Source organism: Labrus bergylta, chromosome 8 (assembly GCF_963930695.1).
Source record: "Labrus bergylta chromosome 8, fLabBer1.1, whole genome shotgun sequence".
Classification (NCBI taxonomy): domain Eukaryota; kingdom Metazoa; phylum Chordata; class Actinopteri; order Labriformes; family Labridae; genus Labrus; species Labrus bergylta.
Genome location: NC_089202.1, coordinates 9,685,231 through 9,699,726, shown reverse-complemented (window position 1 = coordinate 9,699,726; position 14,496 = coordinate 9,685,231). Strand labels below are relative to the sequence as shown.

The 14,496-nt window shown below is 40.3% G+C and overlaps 2 protein-coding genes and 1 long non-coding RNA gene across 3 annotated transcripts; 2 read left to right on the top strand and 1 right to left on the bottom strand.

The window, feature by feature from the left end:
- Nucleotides 1-1,124: 1,124 nt before the first annotated feature.
- Nucleotides 1,125-6,052, top strand: hoxa10b (homeobox A10b). Its single transcript, XM_020637448.3, has 3 exons — nt 1,125-1,413; nt 3,561-4,492; nt 5,360-6,052. The coding sequence occupies exons 2-3, from the start codon at nt 3,718-3,720 to the stop codon at nt 5,632-5,634; spliced, it is 1,050 nt and encodes a 349-aa protein (XP_020493104.1). The 5' UTR covers nt 1,125-1,413; nt 3,561-3,717; the 3' UTR covers nt 5,635-6,052.
- A 1,561-nt stretch (nt 6,053-7,613) lies between these two features.
- On the top strand, nt 7,614-10,438 carry hoxa9b (homeobox A9b). Its single transcript, XM_020637450.3, has 2 exons — nt 7,614-8,504; nt 8,965-10,438. Exons 1-2 carry the CDS (start codon nt 7,985-7,987, stop codon nt 9,201-9,203), a joined length of 759 nt encoding a protein of 252 aa, XP_020493106.1. The 5' UTR covers nt 7,614-7,984; the 3' UTR covers nt 9,204-10,438.
- A 2,211-nt stretch (nt 10,439-12,649) lies between these two features.
- Nucleotides 12,650-14,160, bottom strand: LOC136179899 (uncharacterized). Its single transcript, XR_010666821.1, has 2 exons — nt 13,834-14,160; nt 12,650-12,888 (listed from the first exon to the last, which is right to left on the bottom strand). It is a non-coding gene; the product is annotated as an uncharacterized lncRNA (long non-coding RNA).
- Nucleotides 14,161-14,496: the final 336 nt, after the last annotated feature.

Sequence of the window (14,496 nt, the reverse complement as noted above, 5' to 3'; positions counted from 1 at the left end):
CTTTCCTTTTAGATGTTATTTTCCTTTCCAAATGAGCGCACGCACACGCAATTTTTATGGCCAGTAATCTTAACCAAAAAAACAATGGTTTCCTTTTTTCTCTTAATCTTTTAACGTTATTACAAATACAACTTCTTGAAAAACTGGCATTTTGTGTTTTCGAATTACTAACAGATCTCAGTTTAGAGTTTGGGCGGTGAACAACTGCCCCAAAACTTCAAGTCAGTGCTGCATAGTTAGAGAATGAGTTAGGTCATAATCTGATAGCAGTTCATGCATTTTAAAGCTGATATTTAACATCTGCGTCTGACCCCCTGTAGAGGCGAATGTTGAACCCATTGGCCGTAAAGTTGGATTATTCTTGAAGGGCAAACGTTGACAAAATAGGAAACCCTCAAAAGAAACATAATCCTTTTCTTTTGGTATACAAGCAACGTGGGTCATATCAGGTGCATATTATGGAGGTTTGATGCTTTTTGTTCCCCCATGGCTGGAAATGGGATCCGCTGCAGTTATTATTTGATATCGATTACAAAGGCTTCATTTATTTCTGTTTAAAGGCTCATTTCTGACCTAAAATGAACTGAGACAATCTCGACACTTGTCGGAATACATTCAGATTTAAAACGCAGCTCATTTGAAAATAATTTGAACCTATTAGTTTGTTTATGCTCTCATCAACAATATTTGTGGAAAGTTAATCCACTAGAAGTCAGACTTTATGCGAAGCATTAAACGGTGATGGTAAAGGGATTACGAAACCCGGATTACGATGGCAATACTTACAACCTGTATGGTCATTTATCAAATCTAAAACGGGTACATTAATAACCAGTCACTGGAGAGTTTTTTGAACCTACAAGGGAAGGTTAAAATGATGCATTCGCGCATACAATGATGGCCAACGATTGTTTCAGGTGGTTTTATATCCAGCACCAGGCCCCTGTAAACAACTTGAATGGCCGGCTATAAGCTAATAAGGGCACTGATGCCTTCCTTATACCGTGCATCCTGTGAGGCTCCCTGGAATTCCGCTTTGATTGCTGCACATCCTCCCAGTTGCTCCAGTAACTTGGCCATAAAACGTCTATTCGTCTGGAGCATTTGGAGTGTAGTGCAATAAAGCGTCTGAGACCAAGGTTATTAACTGTGACTAAGGGGCCGAAAAACAGCGGCTGGGAGCATTCATAGCATGTGTCCACGGACCTTTGCGGCGTCATTCGTTTCAGCTTCTTACCGGGGTCGGAATATTCTGCGTTTGTGTTGCGGTGTAGGAGTTCCCTGAGCTGTCTGTGGCCACCGGGTGGCGCTCCTCAGATCAATGTCATTGCCGTGAATAGAGATATAAAAGAAGTTTGACTGAACGCCTGGCTGCTTTAAAATATGTCCACACCTCAGGATCTCATTGTTAAGGTAGGCATGCACATTTCATCTTTATGACTGCTGAGTTTCTGTGTGTTCCTTCAGAAAGTCTGTATATATTTTTGTAGTTAGTTCATCTGAGAAATAACGTTTGTATTTCATGAGCAGATGGTTTGTTGCAAGAAAGGCATTGCTGAAAATATAAGCACAGGTTAAATAAAAAAGGAAGATGTTTATATTTTTCTGAGAATCAAGTTGAACTCAGGTTATCATGTTGCAGTTCAGCAGAGGTCTGGAGTGACTAATGCGCACCGAGTAACACGATCACTCGGGCCTAGATTTCCAAAGTGTGGCTCACGAACTTCTTTAATCCCAGTTTAAATCAATTGAAAACAGAGCTATACAACGTCTCATAAAAATAGATTTTAATTGATGTTGTTAAACAGTGTATCCATGTTTAAATAAAAAACCTTAATCGTTTTCTTAGTTAATGTAAACATGTAAACGTGCTCGTGCGTGCGCGATTAACAATTAGAACCCTAAAAATACAATACTGACTATGTGTTTGTAAATTAATTTCTAACATTAATTTAAAAATGGTATTCGTGTTATAAAACAAAAAATATATAGTTTTATGGGCCTAATAATCTGAAAGAGGCTCACCCACAGCGCACTCTGAACCATCACACGGAGTGTCTGGATTAATGATTATTATCATTCATTGAGGCTGCAGACTGCAGCAGCTTTGACGCCATTTACAATGTCTGTACATAACTCTAATTTCTAGACTCTGAGACTCCAGACGTATAAGAAAACGGACTTGGCCTTTGTTTTATTTCCGGGTATACTCACCTTAGGAGACATTTTACTGCTGACTTAAATCTGCAGTCCTGAGCTATCAACTTCTTAATCTGCGGGACTCTGCTGGCGGTCTTTCAATGAAGCTTGGCTTGAAATATGACTTTTAAAAAAGATCTCATCTTATCAGTCATGACGAACGAGTTGCGTTTATTTTTTGTCTTTTTCACCAGAAGCCACCTTATCTACTATTATCATCTTGAATTTCAGTATTTTCTTTGTTGGCCTGTATAGGCTATAGCGAAACAATGTGTCCGAGTATTGTTTTTTGTTATCTTTGAATTAGGACTAAAGATAGTCCTTAAACATCCAACCCTTTAATAGATGAAGATTATTGTTAGGCATTGTAAAAGTTGAATGATATTTTTTCCCGGACAGAATCACACATCTTTATTTGACCTATTTTAAACAGAGATGTGTATAAAGGTATGTTGTCTGGGAAAGGAACAAAGACTATATGGATAAAAGTTATGGGGATCTGTTTGAAATTGAAGATACAAAAATAAACTAAATTTGAAGTTTTACTCGATTTAGGGTGAATATTGTGAGGATTTGCCTGAGACTACATTTTAGATGAATTAAAAGAAATAAAGATAACGTAAAGGGCTTGGCCGTGTGCCCTTCTTAAAAGATGAGTTAAAACGCACACAGTCACTAACACATGCCCTGTGGTTCTGAAAGGAAATAATAGTAATGAAACAGTAGAACTCTATTCGGCTACAGACTGCAATCCTTGTAGTTTTGCTGATGTTAGACGACCATTAGGGCAAATGTGGCTCCAGGGCTTTGTTCAGCTGTGACACTGACTTCAGTAGGCCTGTGTCCCCTTTAAAAATGCCCCAAAAAGAGCCAATTCGCAATAAAAGGTGTCTGGACGTTCCAATGGCGTTTGTAACTCACAATATTCACACCACAATCAGATAAGATGGAGGTCCCTACATTGAATAGGAAATGGCTATTATGACCAGCGACGCACTCTCTACTGTCAGTCCACGAGGAATGTTAAAATGAGTCCTATTAACCACCAGAGCAGCACAAGAAGGGTTAAAAGTCCCTCCACCAAAGAGTCACAATGGACCTTTTGGATTTTGATGCACCCTGAGCTTCTCAGAGGCACCCTTCATTTTTACAGTGCTGTTAAAGTGGCCATAAAGCTCTGCATTGTACATAACTGTTAGAGACAGCTTTCAACTACTAAGTTGTCAAACAGGGTTGTTGTTATAAATTTACATAGGCAGCTTTGGGCTTATAGGTGGAGATCGAGGCTCAAAATTTGGGATTCAAATGAGATTTAAAGATTGTACCTAAACCCCTCTCATGCATCACTTTCCCCTCCACAGTCCCCTCTTTATTTTAGCCTAAAACAAAGTGTATGACACAGAGGAGCTGCCTGCTCGGACTGGGAGGAGTCTTTGGTCGCCTGCTGTTTTAATTGGCTGCAGGCTACAGTGAGAAGCGTGAGTATCAGTAATTATTCAGCAATGTTTTGCACAAGAAATGTCAGCCAGAAAGGGATATCTTCATCCACCGTCAAATTACACCACAACGATGACATGCCCCAACAACCAGACTGGAAATTCATTTTTTGTGGACTCTTTAATCAACGTGAGAACCGACAGTGGTTCATATTACCAAAGTAACGGCGTGTATTTGCCACCGGCGTCGGAATATTCATATGGACTGTCCGGTGCGTGTTTCCCAGGGATCGGTAAGCGCAGTAACGAGCCAGTCAACCAAAGCGGGATCCCTTCCTCTGCTCCGTATGTTCAAGGGATGGAAACGTGGCTGGAAACCTCGAGATCGTGCCGGGTGGATCAGCCCAGCAGTGGCCAGCATATGCCTCAGTGCTCCTTCTCCCCGAGCATAAAGGAGGAGAGCGCATACTGCCTCTACGAGTCTGACAAATGTCCTAAAGGATCATCAGTGGATGACATTTCCTACTCGAGCGCATCGTGCCCCGTTACCGGGAGCAGCTTGCCGGTCCCCGGTTACTTCCGTCTGTCTCAGGCGTACACGTCCTCCTCCAGGCTGTACCAAGATGTCCATCCAAACATGAACCACTTTACCCTGCAGAGACCTGCTCGCTCGGACAGCCAACCCTCCCAGCCTGCCCATGCTGAGCCAGAGCGGAGGGAGAGCCACGAGGAGGCGCCTATCCCTGCGCCCTGCGCCCCGGCCGGAGAGGAGGACAGTCGGCTCTCCTCGGACAGATCGTCCTCCCCTGAGCCCGCTGAGACCTGCGTTACGGAGAGTCCGGAGAAACCCGTAAAAGGTGAAGATCAGACAAATGTATATATATAAATAAAATAAATAAAATAAAAAAAAATGCTGCAAAAATACGCATCCATGTTTAAGACTTCCAGTCTGTATGACTTGTGGTTTTCTGACCATAAAAATTAAGTTCAACAGTCAGACACTCAGGTGCGCGTTTAACGGGTATTTACAGCTTTATTAGACATGGGGCGAAATTGAACGTGACCAATCAGAGCCGAGAATGAAAGCTATTGTGATTCAGGAGCTGTTTAGACAACACCGCTAGCCGTGCTTTATTACAACTCTATTCAAGAAGGCATCGACGATTTAATGTAAAATGCAACTATTAAAGATCATGGTGAAGGCAATTTTGTTTAAATTAAATCATTCTAATGTTTAATTATTAGGCCCATCTAATCCAGAGCAACAACAGAGTATATCCAGTCTGTTGTCCTGCATGATTCGGATGTTTCCATTATTTCAGCACACTGTGCAGGTTTTATTTTATGTGTTAATAAAAATGCAGTTAGCTGCAGGCTACTGCTTTTAAAGCTGCTCAATGGAGTAAATATCAGTTTCTAGTAGAATTGCTGCAGTATTGGATATCTACACAGTCATGGGGCTGTGCGTAAAATGGTGGGAAAAAAATCGGCTAAATAAAGAAATCAGTCATTGTACTAGTCTTTATTGTTGATGTATTTAAGTGCCAGTTCAAACTGTAGATTTCTACCCACTATATTTTATCGTACAGAGTAAAACATACATTTGTATTTTTAAATGATGTCAGGTTTTATTCCTTTTAAGTTTTGAATCCATTCTTTGTGAAAGTAAGATGTTTGTCTCTGAAACACCTGTTGCCTTTAATATCCTGTCTTTTGCTTCACAGGAGATGGGAAAATAGAAACCACGGCCAACTGGCTCACAGCGAAGAGTGGCCGAAAGAAGCGCTGCCCCTACACCAAGCACCAGACTCTGGAGCTGGAGAAGGAGTTCCTCTTCAACATGTACTTGACTAGAGAGCGTCGCCTGGAGATCAGCCGCAGTGTGCACCTCACTGACAGGCAAGTCAAAATCTGGTTCCAAAACAGGAGGATGAAACTGAAAAAAATGAGCCGAGAGAGCAGGATCCGAGAGCTCTCCAGCAACTTCAGTTTCTCATGAGACTGTCTGCGTCTGCGTCTTTGGCGCCCTCCTCCATCCATGGCAAGGGCGCCTGTGCAGGGCCCCCACCCACCCAACTGTGAGAATGTCCATGGAAAAATAGGACCCTACTGCTAACTTATTGATTGTTGCTCTTTCTTGTTTTCATGTCTGTTGTATTTATTAATGGCTCCATTTGTATCGTTGACGCATTGTGTTTGAAGTGTTCAGACTGTGACCTCAATGTTTCAGAGCTTCAGGCTTGTACATTTTGTATTTTCAACCTGAGGGAACCATTGGACTTTGCATGCTGTACTCACCCTTGAGATACTTGTGTTACAGTTACGTGAAGGCCTTAATGTGACCGTTAAAATAACCCGAGAGGTCTGTTGAAAATTTGCACATTTTGCTGGTGAAATTAATAAAACCATCCCTGCAACTGCAGACTTCTTATTTCATTCAGATTCAGCTCGCTGTTTAAATCTTTCAGCTGGCAGCGGCGCAGTGCATGGTGCTAATGCCTCTGTGTTTTGGACCTGGTCCGCTTTGTGAACCGTAAATATTATACCAGTAGTAGAGGGTGATGTCCCTCATAGTTTAAGCCTGTAATGGATGTCTGGTGAGTCTGCACACTTGGTTGATTTTTGTCCTTGACAGAAATGAAACCAAACAGTTAGAGAAGAAACATTTTCTTATCAATGGCATTTAAAAAAGTATTTCTAAGTAGTCCAATAAAGAAGTTTCCTAATTTTGTGAAACTAAGAAAATTACTTGATATTGTTCATGCCAAACTGCTACAACTTAATATCTTAATATAGAAGTCATGGACATAAAATGTTACAAAACACTTTGAGAATATGAGCGCGAACTGACCATAAATAAAATCGGTTCAACCACGTTTCTTTTTTTCCGCCTTTAGAGAATTCTACTATTTTTCCAGGCAAACCGGTTATGAAACTACATAATGTCTGCACTTATGAAAGTGTTAAAAAAAAAAGATTTGAAATCTCGTCAGAGGAGAGCGGACTGTTGAGTGGTTTAGGTAGTCTCATGTTGTTGGGCTATAATATTTCTCCCACAACACGAAACTGTCTGGATTACCTCAGTAAAACTCATCGCATCGTTCAAAGTGAATCTTTTCATTTCTGCTCCATTTCTTTTTTTGAATATTAGCTCACTGCAACAAGTCCACCATAGAAAATGTGATCCCAGAAAGCCCAATGAAGTTTTTATTGTTGTGCGTAAAAGGAACTGTTGAAGACAATTTTTGTATTGAATTCGTTTTTTTTATTCAGAGGTTGAATAATGAATCTGGATGCTGCGACATGAAGTTTTCACCATTACTATAATGACAACTACCTCTAGAGAGGTTTGGGAGCGTTTCTGTTTGAGTTGAATGGCAGGAAATAAAGCTGCAGGCCGGGAAATGAAAGGATTAAGGCTCGTATATGTCCAGCTGATGAGGAAAGGACAGACAAGGCCTCGGTTATGATCATTGCAGTCTGCCAGTTGCCTCGCCGTAGGAAATACCGGATGCGTCTGCCTGCGCCAGAGAAAGGACACAAAGGCTGAGCTTTATTGGTATTATTTAGCTTAGACAGCCAGGTTGTAACCTGAAGAAAAACAACCCAATTGCCCGTGATAAAAGGACTGTTATATTGCACCCAAATAACCTCACCCTGTTTTCCGTTTTAGATTGCCTTTAAAATAGCCTCAAACCCTGCAGACGCAGCTATTTGCACATTGGAAACTGTCCCATACTGTGTTTAAAATTTGTGAAATTAAGTATAATTTCCTTTTTATTTTAAAAGTCATGACTTTTTTTTTTTTAGCAGCCCTGAACCGAAGAACCACAATTTTCTTTTCCAAAAAAAGTTTAGAAATTGCGTACGAAGTTTTCTTTTATTTTGAAATATAAAGTGAAAATTGGTGTACTTTTATTGGACAAGGTTGTTTAGTGATTAGAAAATGCAGACTTCAAAGCCCCCGACCCCCCCACCCCCCCACCCCCCTGCTCCTCTCTTTATCACATCTGTGTTCGATTATGCCAACACAATATCTCTTGACAAAAATCATAACGTTTATTGCTAATAAAACGTAAAATTCCCCAATAAAAGCGCGGGGATTTGCTATTAAAATATGGTGGGGAAAATGGTGGCCATTTACTTGAGCAGCAGGCTGATTTATTATTTATTGTTCTGTCCCACGGTCACGTGTTCGGGACGCCCTATCCAGGCTTGGGCAAGGTTCAACTTACTGGACGCATTGAGCCCCCTCGCTGGTGCAGGAAAGCAGCACGTTATATGCAATGAATTCGTTTTTTCTCCGCATTTTTGGACATTAACGCGCCATTTTCTTGCATTTTTGTGCAATGTCGACGTTGGGAACGAGTTTTTATATTGAGTCGCCTGTTCTTGCCGAGCAGGAAGACATGGCATCCAGATTCTCATCAGCTGCAGGGGTGGAGCAGGCGATGCTCACCGAATATGGCGGACAGGAGCCGTGCCCTTTGCAAGCGAAATCTTCTATTTTTGGTGGATCATGGAGTCCGATCTCTGGTCACCCTCCAAACACAGCGGCTCCGACCTATATACATCACCATTACACCAGTGGGGACTGCGATGGCATGTTTACGCGCTCCTGGGCGTTGGATCCGGTCTCTGCGTCCCTCTGTCTGACGGGATTACCCTCGACAGCCATGCACTATGAGATCAAACCCGAGCCTCTGGTCGGGAGTGCTGAATGCACAACTTTGGAGACGCACACGTCGCTTTTGTCCGACATTGGAAATGAAGCATCGCTCTCGGAGATTCCCTGCGAAACCTCGTCCATGATTAAATCTGTTGAGGAGGAGAGCCCGCCAGCGGAGGAGAAGAGGGAGACAGATGCAAGTAAGCAATGCAGAGTTTCCATTTTTATTGTCTTAATTTGAAGGATTTATATAAATAAATTAACATTCCACGAACGGATCTGGAGGTATTGCTTTGCAAATCCAGGCCTTTCTGAATAAGAGAATGGGCGTAAAATATCTTTAAGATAATTTGATTTGAACAAAAACAGCCTTTACAGCCTATAACATCAATCTTTTTTAAATAAATAAACAGGATCAAAATGTTGATTGTAAAACTACAGTGTCAAATTTAACAAACATTTCAATGGATTTCGATGAAAGTTTTGTTATCTTTCATCCTCAGATTACAAAAAATAAAGCCTATTTAAAAAAATATACATTTTACAAATGCACAATCCTGACAGTAACGGCATGTCCTCCCTAAAGTTGTAGGCCTGATTGACAATTCTTGTGTTCAAAATTTTGTTCTCAGAGCTTTATTTTTGCCCCCCTGTTTCCAGATAACCCTTCAGCCAACTGGCTTCACGCAAAGCCCACCAGAAAAAAGCGTTGCCCCTACACAAAGCACCAAATCCTCGAACTGGAAAAGGAGTTTCTCTTTAACATGTACCTCCCCCGGGACCGTAGATATGACATAGCTAGACTCCTGAATCTGACCGAGAGACAGGTGAAAATCTGGTTTCAAAACCGCAGGATGAAGATGAAGAAAGACAACAAAGATCGGCGAAGAAACAGTTAACTTGTTTTTTGGACTGATGCTGGATAAGAGCCTTAGGAGGGGGAAGGGGGGGGGGGGTCTGTACTTAATATTCCTGACATGTTACACATGTTGTTGTAAAGTTTATGTTGTTCAAACAAGACAGGATTTTTTTTCTTAGTATTTCATGTTTGTCTCGTAAGAATTTAGGAGATGTGATTGTTGTATTTGTTGCACATAAATAGTAGACTTACTGTGGAATATTTGTTATTTGCATGTACTGTAATGATCTTCGACTACCTGAATGTCACAGCTACCTAATTGTGTAATAATTTAACTTATTCTTTTTGTAATCTAGATGTTTTTTAACCGTAAGCTTTTGATCTAATTGTGGAAACAATGTGCACACTTCAAATACCTCGTTCCTGTTTCATTCAAAATAAAGAGTAGTTCAATAGAACATGAGAAAATGATAATGTGTTCTATATTTATTATACCATTACGTTTATGAAAAAAAAAACACTTTTAGTGTATTAATACGAATAAACCGTATTTTTCTGTCCTTCCATATGTTTTTAAAACAACTTCGACGAAGAGTATTTAGACTCTGTTATTAAAGGTCAAAAGATCTGCAACACAACGAGTCTTCGTTTCAGTATATTTAAAAAAAAAGAAAAAAAAAGGGGTCTACGTCTGCTGGTTTGTAACCTTTCAGCTCTACGGAAAAAAATAACCCTTGCGAAAAAAAATCTCGAAGACTCCCTGCATTTGATTTGATTTTTAAAAATATTTTTGACAACCCTTCTAACAAAGTATTTCTTAAAATGGATAATTATATAGGCCTATAATCAAATTATTATTGAACAAATGAGGATAATATGCAAACCTTTCCATTCAGCCTATGGCCTCAGTTACCAACATTGTTTGAAGTACAGGCCTACTTCGTTTAAAACTACGGCAACAGTTATACTCCAATGTGTCGATAGAGTGATACAAAATGACAATAACAGTGAAATACAGTTTTTATCTATCATTTTGTACTGTGTTATTGTCTGAATTGTAACATGTGTGTGATTACTTTGTAGGACCTTCCCAGCCCTTTGAACGCCTCACAAAATGCCCTCGTGCAATAAACCCCAACCACAGCCTCTACTGTTTATAAGGTGTGAAAACAGCAGAGCAGGGAGGGACTCTGTGACAGCAGTGAAGCAGCTTTTCCAGACAGTCAAATGTGATAATGTTGTTAGACAGGACTCTCTTATAATACACACACACACACACACACACACACACACACACACACACACACACACACACACACACACACACACACACGCACACGCACACGCACACGCACGCACGCACGCACGCACGCACACACAGAAGGAGTCTAAACTGCCCAAAAAAAATCACACACCATTAGACAATAAAGATACTTTAAGTCTCAAATAACATCAACAACCAAAAACAAACAAAAGAACATAGTGTTACTGTTGACGGTGTCTGAGCAGAGTGCTGCTGCGCCCTTATCGCCAGCAGGTGGAGGCAGCTGCTCATTTCAGGGCACAAACTGTATGGTGCGTTCAGGGTAAGCCAAGAACCGCTCCCAATTTAACACAGACCTGCACCTTTTGTGTCGCCTTCGTCGTACATCATTTCTTCCCGCCGCGTGCCTTTTTCTGTTTCACTGTATCGTCATCTGTGGCATAAATTACTCCTGAAAGATTCTTATTTCATTAAAGTCTGGCCAGGAGTCCCTTTAAAATTTACTGCTGCTTCTGAGGAAAGCACAAAAACGTTTATCAGAGGACTCCACCTTGTGCTTTTGTGTAATTCAGAGGAATGTGTGCATTTTATGATAACCCCAGGTGGATGCATACTCTTTTAGAAACTCAAATATCTGACATTTTATTGATGAAGAAAATGTTATCCACGGAGTCAACCAAATGTTGGCGCATTTTGCAGACATGGAATATTTCCAAACCCCCTGACTAAGATGTCATGACATCGATACAAAAGCTATAAAGACACGCACACAAACCCACAACACACCTCAAAGGACTATAATCACTCCTCCTCCAGGGGCTGGACTAAACCTTACTGGACCCCAACTCGGCCATGAACTTTTTTTGAACGGTTCAAAAAGTGAGAGGTGTCTTTTAAACTTTCCCTCCTCCCTGTTTTTTTTTTTTTTTTTTTTTCCCCTTTAACATCTACCTCCCTCCACCTCCACATCTGCCTCACCCTTTTCCCCTTCTTTACCCCACAAAGGTCACCCACATGCAGCTCATTAAGTCTCATTCCTTTTTGGAGAAACTGTAAAGCTATCAAAATGAATCTATTCTTAATTTCGTAAAAGAAAGAAAGAAAAAAGATACAATGAAGTCATAGTAAATGCATCGTTGAAAAATGGCTCATGGTTTATGTTCATGATGATCTTATATAAAAGCAGCTATTGGTGCAGGAAAACAGAAAGTTGCCTTCAGTGACCTCTCATAACCCTCATACATCAAACCTCATGACACCGCTGGTGACAGAGGAGGCCCTGAGTGAACTCTGGAGGAGACGTTCAGGGGAGCACAGGATAGTCAGCTTCATCCACTGTTCCTCGCTGTTGAGACTCGTGCAATGTTTTGGATGACTTCAGATCAGAAGTTGGATTTTGATACTACTTCACAATACTTTTCTTTGTTAATAACAAGGTCACAACATTTATTTAGACGATTCCTTAAAAATGACCCATATCTAACCTCTCGTAGAAAGGCACTTTAATGGGCTGGTTTCTTTCTGTGGCCACTTTCAATCCAAAATTCATTTTTATATTAAGGGTTTTTTGGTCAACCTCACATCGATTGGAAAGCATGCTTCTGGCTGCCAATCTTTCCTTACACGTGTTTCTGTATGTATATACAGTATTTTTCTCACTTATGGCTAATAAAAGAGCACTCAAGGATGCAGGCTCATCTCACGGACACGGAGAGGAGAATGATGTGGAAGTTGATTTGTATTTCTTTTTGTGATCACACATTTTTTTTTTATTGTCACGTCGTCTTTGATTTTCTAGGAGTCAAGACAATATGTCCCATATGAGCATGTCAGCGATTTCTTTTTTTTATTTATTTATCAGTTATCAGTAGATTTCTGCACATGTCGCAGCACCGAACAATTTGATTTGTGGCTCTGTAGTGAGCCTGTAGTAATATCTGTCAAATCTTCACGTGATTCCACGCGGCCCAATAAATAAAACTGAAACGAGCAAAATGAAATGAAAATCCTTACGGGATCACTACACCACACACACACACACACACACACACACACACACACACACACACACACACACGTGGAAAAGAAATCATCCAATAACCACACTTCAAATTCTTTCAACAATACGGTTGAGAATAACATTGAACAGCTGTTGTGCAATACATCTGCAAGTAACGTGCACTTGGAATCACTTCACAATCTTGTACAAAAACAAAAAAATCAATTTGGTTCAGCTGTTTATTTTGTAATTCTGATTTAAAACTTCACACTTCACTTCACTTTATCACAATCACAGTAGCTTAATAAAAAAACAAAAAAAAAAACACGTCACGGATAGGGATAACATAGAAACTGATTGTCCTTTGTCATTGAAACTTCCCGTCAGTGGTCTCAGTTTGGCCCACTTGCTTCCCAGATGTTCCTTGTTGTCTGAGAACAGACGGGATACGTGCCGCTCTGTCTGCGATCAAAAACAAGCAGCAAAATGTGACTTTTATATCTGTACAGCGCCGGACAGGAACAGCAGACATAAATCAGTATTTAGTAGATGTAAAAAAGAAAGAAAGAAAATAAGTCGTGTGCAAATATGACTGAGCAGGGACCAGGTTCTATTCATCTATATTTCTGTTCTGTTCTTTGTTTTCTCTATCTTTGGTGAATTTCCAAAGCTGAGTCAATTTAAAAACGCACTCTGGCCACTTTAATATAATTATAACCCATAACTTTTTTTGTAAATTTAAAAAGAGAAATAATAATAATAATACTTAAAATAAACTGGTTAGTTTAGATATTTGCACCAATAATTAAAATGTTTTGCTTGGCAATTAACCAAGCACGGATAGAATTAGATGGATTTGAATTTAATATAATACCTTACCAATTAATAATCAGATAGTTACATTTACATTATCAGTATGATTTTATACAGGCCTCAAAAGGACAAACATTTGGTGTGTTAAAGAGCTTACTTACGATCACCAAATAGTCCAAATACACAGTTCTAAGCAGTCAAATAAAATGTTTTAAACATTGGTGGTAAAACAGCATAATTTCAAAATCCCAGTCGACAAGCTCTCGTTCTCAGGGTTTCTGAAAGAAATGTATGAGGCTGAATGGGATTTCTGCTGAATGCGGACACCCACTCACCTCTGGAAACAATTGATTGTGCGTTAAAGCTGCTCCATTCGTTTCTAAACCTTTACAAAGTCATTTCTTGTCCTCTGTTTTAAATTAAGTCCTTTTTTCCAAACGAATAAGCGTCACAGTTTTACATTTGGATGTAGACTATATGCGAATGTAGAAAAAAAAAAAAACCTTTGTGCGTATAATGGCAGTACGTCTCCTCCTTGCTCCTATTAAGAAAAACAAAAAGAGTTTCTATATCAAAACGTCTCCTCTAGCTTACCCAGAGAGTGACCGTCCTCCTCCTGGTCGTGTATGATCTAAGGGAGAGTTAGATGGTTTAAGTGTGTTCTTAGGGCAGCGAGCTGTCAAACCTTTTGGCGAGAAAGATTGATCATGCGCAGGCTACCAGGGCTCTTTGTTTAGAGCCGGAGCAATAAACAGCCATCAGATCCCCACCTTTCCATTGCTCCACACTACAGTGGCAAATCATTCCCCCTTTCCGCCATGTTAGAGCCAATAATGCTGAAGTGTATGGATGATGACTTAGCTCAACATTGCATTCCCTGCAGGTGAAATAAACTAAATGAAATGGGATGTGAGGCAGGGAGCTGTACACTGTAAAACGGTGTCCAATACCCTTTGAATAACTTTCTTACATTGTTTCTTACATATCGATTTCCCGTAGACTATAAAGTAAACTTTAATAAATAATACTTTGAAGATAAAGGGGCTAAAACTAAACCAAAATATGCTTAAAAATAACATTGAAAAAAAGACCCCGACCCCTCCCTCTGTCATGTGTGGTGAGAATTTGTGTGTATATTGGGGGAGGGGTGGACATATTGCTTGCTGTCTGGTGGAGCCTTCCTCTCCAAGCAAATCTTCCAAAAAGTCTCAAGATTAACGCCTTGGCACTGATAACGACTGTGGGCGTCGTTACGAG

Coding starts and splice junctions, on each gene's coding strand:
- hoxa10b (XM_020637448.3), top strand. CDS start 3,718: ATGTCAGCCAGAAAGGGATATCTTCATCCACCGTCAAATTACACCACA. Junction 4,493..5,359: donor TCCGGAGAAACCCGTAAAAG/GTGAAGATCAGA, acceptor TTTGCTTCACAG/GAGATGGGAAAATAGAAACC.
- hoxa9b (XM_020637450.3), top strand. CDS start 7,985: ATGTCGACGTTGGGAACGAGTTTTTATATTGAGTCGCCTGTTCTTGCC. Junction 8,505..8,964: donor GAAGAGGGAGACAGATGCAA/GTAAGCAATGCA, acceptor CCCTGTTTCCAG/ATAACCCTTCAGCCAACTGG.